The 3,761-nt window shown below is 41.6% G+C and overlaps 1 protein-coding gene across 1 annotated transcript; it reads left to right on the forward strand.

The window, feature by feature from the left end:
* Positions 1-38: 38 nt before the first annotated feature.
* Positions 39-707, forward strand: TEOVI_000892700 (uncharacterized protein; the record flags this gene model as incomplete). Its single annotated transcript, XM_067220739.1, has 1 exon — positions 39-707. One exon carries the CDS (start codon positions 39-41, stop codon positions 705-707), a length of 669 nt encoding a protein of 222 aa, XP_067076840.1.
* Between the last annotated feature and the right edge of the window lie 3,054 nt (positions 708-3,761).

A 3,761-nucleotide genomic window follows, 5' to 3' on the forward strand; every position in this document is an offset into this window, starting at 1 on the left:
CTATATGGAAAGGATTATTCGTATACGTGAAGCAGTTCATGAACAGAGAAAAGAGTAGTGAAATAAAGAAAATACTGAATGAGATGGAGAGTATATTTGAAACTGAGAGCTACTTGCAGAAGAGATTTGATCTTAATATTTCTCATTTGGAGGAGGAAACAATTGCTGTCATAAGCACAGGCATCAAGTATGCAGCCACGATGGAGGAGATGTACAGAATTGGATTTGAGGCGGTGTGCACTGGAAGTGAATCACGTAGCTATTGTGAAAATGGTGGCGCCAATGCCTTTTGTAGGGAATCCTTCATTGGAAAAGATCTTCCCGAGATCATTGCCGAATTTGAAGGCAGCATCGGCGAAAAAATCGATTTATCATTCCAAAATGGGTCCCTTTATAGTACTGGTGGTAAAAAACTAGCTGACAAAGTCGATGCAAAATCCACCTCCTACGGACACATCTTCAAACATAGAGGAATAAGGGGTAATTTGGGTAGGGACAAGGTCAAAGCGAATAAATATCAGTTGGCTGAAATGGTGAACGTAACAAAACTTTTCGAGTCCTTTCTTCCTCACCTCAAAGAAATAAATAATCTAATCTACGAAGTTGAAACCATGCCTTCTAAGCTGTCGGAACGGACTTCTAGAATTGACACCCTCTCCGACAAGCTCCAACACCTATTCAGTAGCCTTCGGGTGTCTTCAGTATAATGACAAGAATACGTGAATATAATTTTCGGTCGTTTGTGTCTCTTCTATTCGTAAGCTCCACATTCGGAGTCACCACTGCCATAGGTTCTCTCCTCCCTGCATACAGGCTTATGTTTTCTGAGAGGCACAATCATACAGTAACAAAGATCACGCAAGGATGTGCATAGCTACACGCATACAGCAGTTTGAATTTTCGTCTCATAAGCAATATGCACGTGCATATGCTCTTTTTTTGGGGGAAGGGGATGCGGTGGAGTGACAAAAAGCTGCGCTGTGTCGAAGTTATAGACGCAAATAAAAACACGTGTTGCATGGATTCAAACTTTAATTTTCTACCCATTTTTTGTATACACTTTGAGGGGCCAAGAATAATAAAGCTACATGCACGAAGGAGGTAAAGGAAGAGATCAATGGTTTTGTCTGCGAAGGTGACGCCGAGGTTATATTAACGCCATGGAAGGGATGGGAGAAGAGAAGCACTAGAGTACGAGAAGTTGGAACAGATACATTGCTATGAAACGAACAAAACGTTCCAACAGCTGATGAAATGCACATGCTTCATATCATTAAAGCGTGATAAGGCATAAGAAAAAGCGGAGAAAGGCCAAAAAGACTGATTCTGGAACTTTAACATAGGGAATAGACCCTGTTATCCCGTTTGAAAACAACTTTAGAATATAAAGATATAGCAGCTTTTTTGCGCCTGAAGATTGTATTTCTAAGATAGAAGAGCTCGAGGAGGGAAATTATCATTAAAAAAAAAAGAAATCACGGTGAAAAGTTGTAATAAAATACTTCAAAGTTGGCTTGTGAAAGTGGAATTTACATATTATTTTTTGTTGAAGAAAATTCGCTCTCCAAATTGAACATCTACAGAATAAGCACACTATAGTTGGGTACCTAAGAAGCTAATCGTACCGACGAAGTCCAAGCCCTTCAGTTAAGCCCTACCTAGCGAAGAGAATTTCTCCGACAAAACAAGCGATAGCAACATATTATTAGATGTCCTGAAACACACTACTAGAGAATAAGTGGTAAAATTAATGAAGCAAAGAAAAGCAACAAATACACTTTTCCATGGCGAAGAATTTGACGAAAAATTTAATCACAGGGTATTTTCTCGGTAAAATATGTGGTAAAGGTGGTTGGTAAAATTTGGTTGCAATTGCCTAGGTGGCGAGGATTGTACGCATTGTTTGAAAGTTTTTGAAAAGATCGATATATGCGCTGACAGAAACGCAAAATAATTGTCGAATCAAAAGGAACATAGCCATTTTATAGCGGTTTGTGAGTAGGAGAAGGGCAGTAAAAAAGTGGAAGCTGTATCGCATATATTTTGAGGATTTATTTCGATCCTTCTATTATCTATCGGCTGCGTATGTTTCTGGGTGCATGTTAATTACTTACTATCTATGGGGTGTGAGTAATTTTCTTTGTTTGTCCTCATGTTATATCAGTAACTACAGGGAAATTCTTTTCTGCGATGTTTTCCGTTATTGGGTTTTGATGGTATGAATGCGAACATATTTTTATTAAGCTCTTCAGCTCCTTTGTGGAAACAGTCTGAAGATAAGCGATATGAGGCGATGAACACTTTTCAAAAAAGTGTCATTAGCCCTTTAGATACGTGTAGCAAACAAGTAGAGCTGCTTTTTTGTAGAGAGGAAACAAGTCAGTGGAAACGTGAGAAACTGTGAAATGCGAAAGAATCTTATAGAGTTAATTAAGAGCGTGTTTTTTTGTGTTGAACCAACACATTCTTCAGTATGAATTCCTTTGACATTTATCTTAAGTCTGTTGGCGCTCCTCTGTGTTTAGCTCCAAATCCTTTGGTTGAAATAGCTAGCATAGAAAACGTGCCAGTTGCATGCGAAACGGCAACCATCTGTTTGCGGCATTTTCGACCGCTTTCTCTACGGAGCGCTTCCTGGGGAGGGGTGTTGTGACGGTTTTAGGGAAGATGAGTAGTACCCACTTTTTACAGTGTTGTGCTTTTTTTCCTATTTTGCATTCGCCTTTCCGCTGCATGAGTTCAGTGAGGTCACTTTGTTGCACGCATTTTGTACTGCGAGCGTTGGAGGGTCTTTGGAGCTGTCTTTGATGCCGGAGATGCTTTATCATTTGTATCTTTTTTCATTCCAACTTCCACCGAGTGTTTGTTCCTTGTGTGCAGAATGGGCCCCGACACATGAACACGCTAATAATCGCACCATCTACATTTGTATCGTGTTCTACTCTGCGCTTCGGTCAGTGCCTTTTGCATTGCCTGCTCTGATTCCTCAGGAAGTTCATTGTTTTTTCTGTCTTGTCTATTTGCTTCAAAACTTCCAACAGCTGAAGGAACTGCCTAATTCCCATCGTAAACCCCTATCCCTGTAAGTGACTATTATTCCTTCAGGCGGCAATAACATTTATCCCTCATATTCTGCGGAATCCTGTTCCAAGGCAGCATTCCGCGTGATATGTGGGGCATTTAAGTTTCCTCCTTCGTCGCATTGCTACTCCATTGCCTTTCTGCAAACCTTCAAACTATCTCTTCCATGCAACCTTCCAGTAGTGGTCAGGTGATTCCAGATTTGGCCACAGAAAAATATTGACACGAGTGTGTTCCACTACTCCTGAGCGAGTTTCGGTTTAGCTGGCACTCTTCCAGTCCCCATTTTGTTACGAGCCTTGCATTCTACCTGTGCTATTTTCTGCCGATTTTGACACTCGTCAACCCCTAGAAGGGTTTGCTATATCAATGCTCCGGAAATACAGGCATCATTTTGCAGTTCACTTCTTCGTCGCGTGGATGTATGTCCCCTTCAAAACGCAAAAGAAGCCTTCCTTTTTCCCCACAAATTTGTAGAGACAGTCCCTCACCATACGCCAGTAGGTGAATTACAGTTGCCTCTGATGTCTTCTTACCCTGGCGATGCCGGCCACCTCAATGTTGTGCCAGGGTCCGGTACCCCGTATCATCGGGGGAAGCCAAGAGCCAGCAAGCGTTCCTTTCATGGGGAACACTGCTTTGCTCCGGCTACGGCATCATATAGCACAGGGATCAGCAGC

Source organism: Trypanosoma equiperdum (assembly GCF_001457755.1).
Source record: "Trypanosoma equiperdum strain OVI genome assembly, contig: ctg_1218, whole genome shotgun sequence".
Classification (NCBI taxonomy): domain Eukaryota; phylum Euglenozoa; class Kinetoplastea; order Trypanosomatida; family Trypanosomatidae; genus Trypanosoma; species Trypanosoma equiperdum.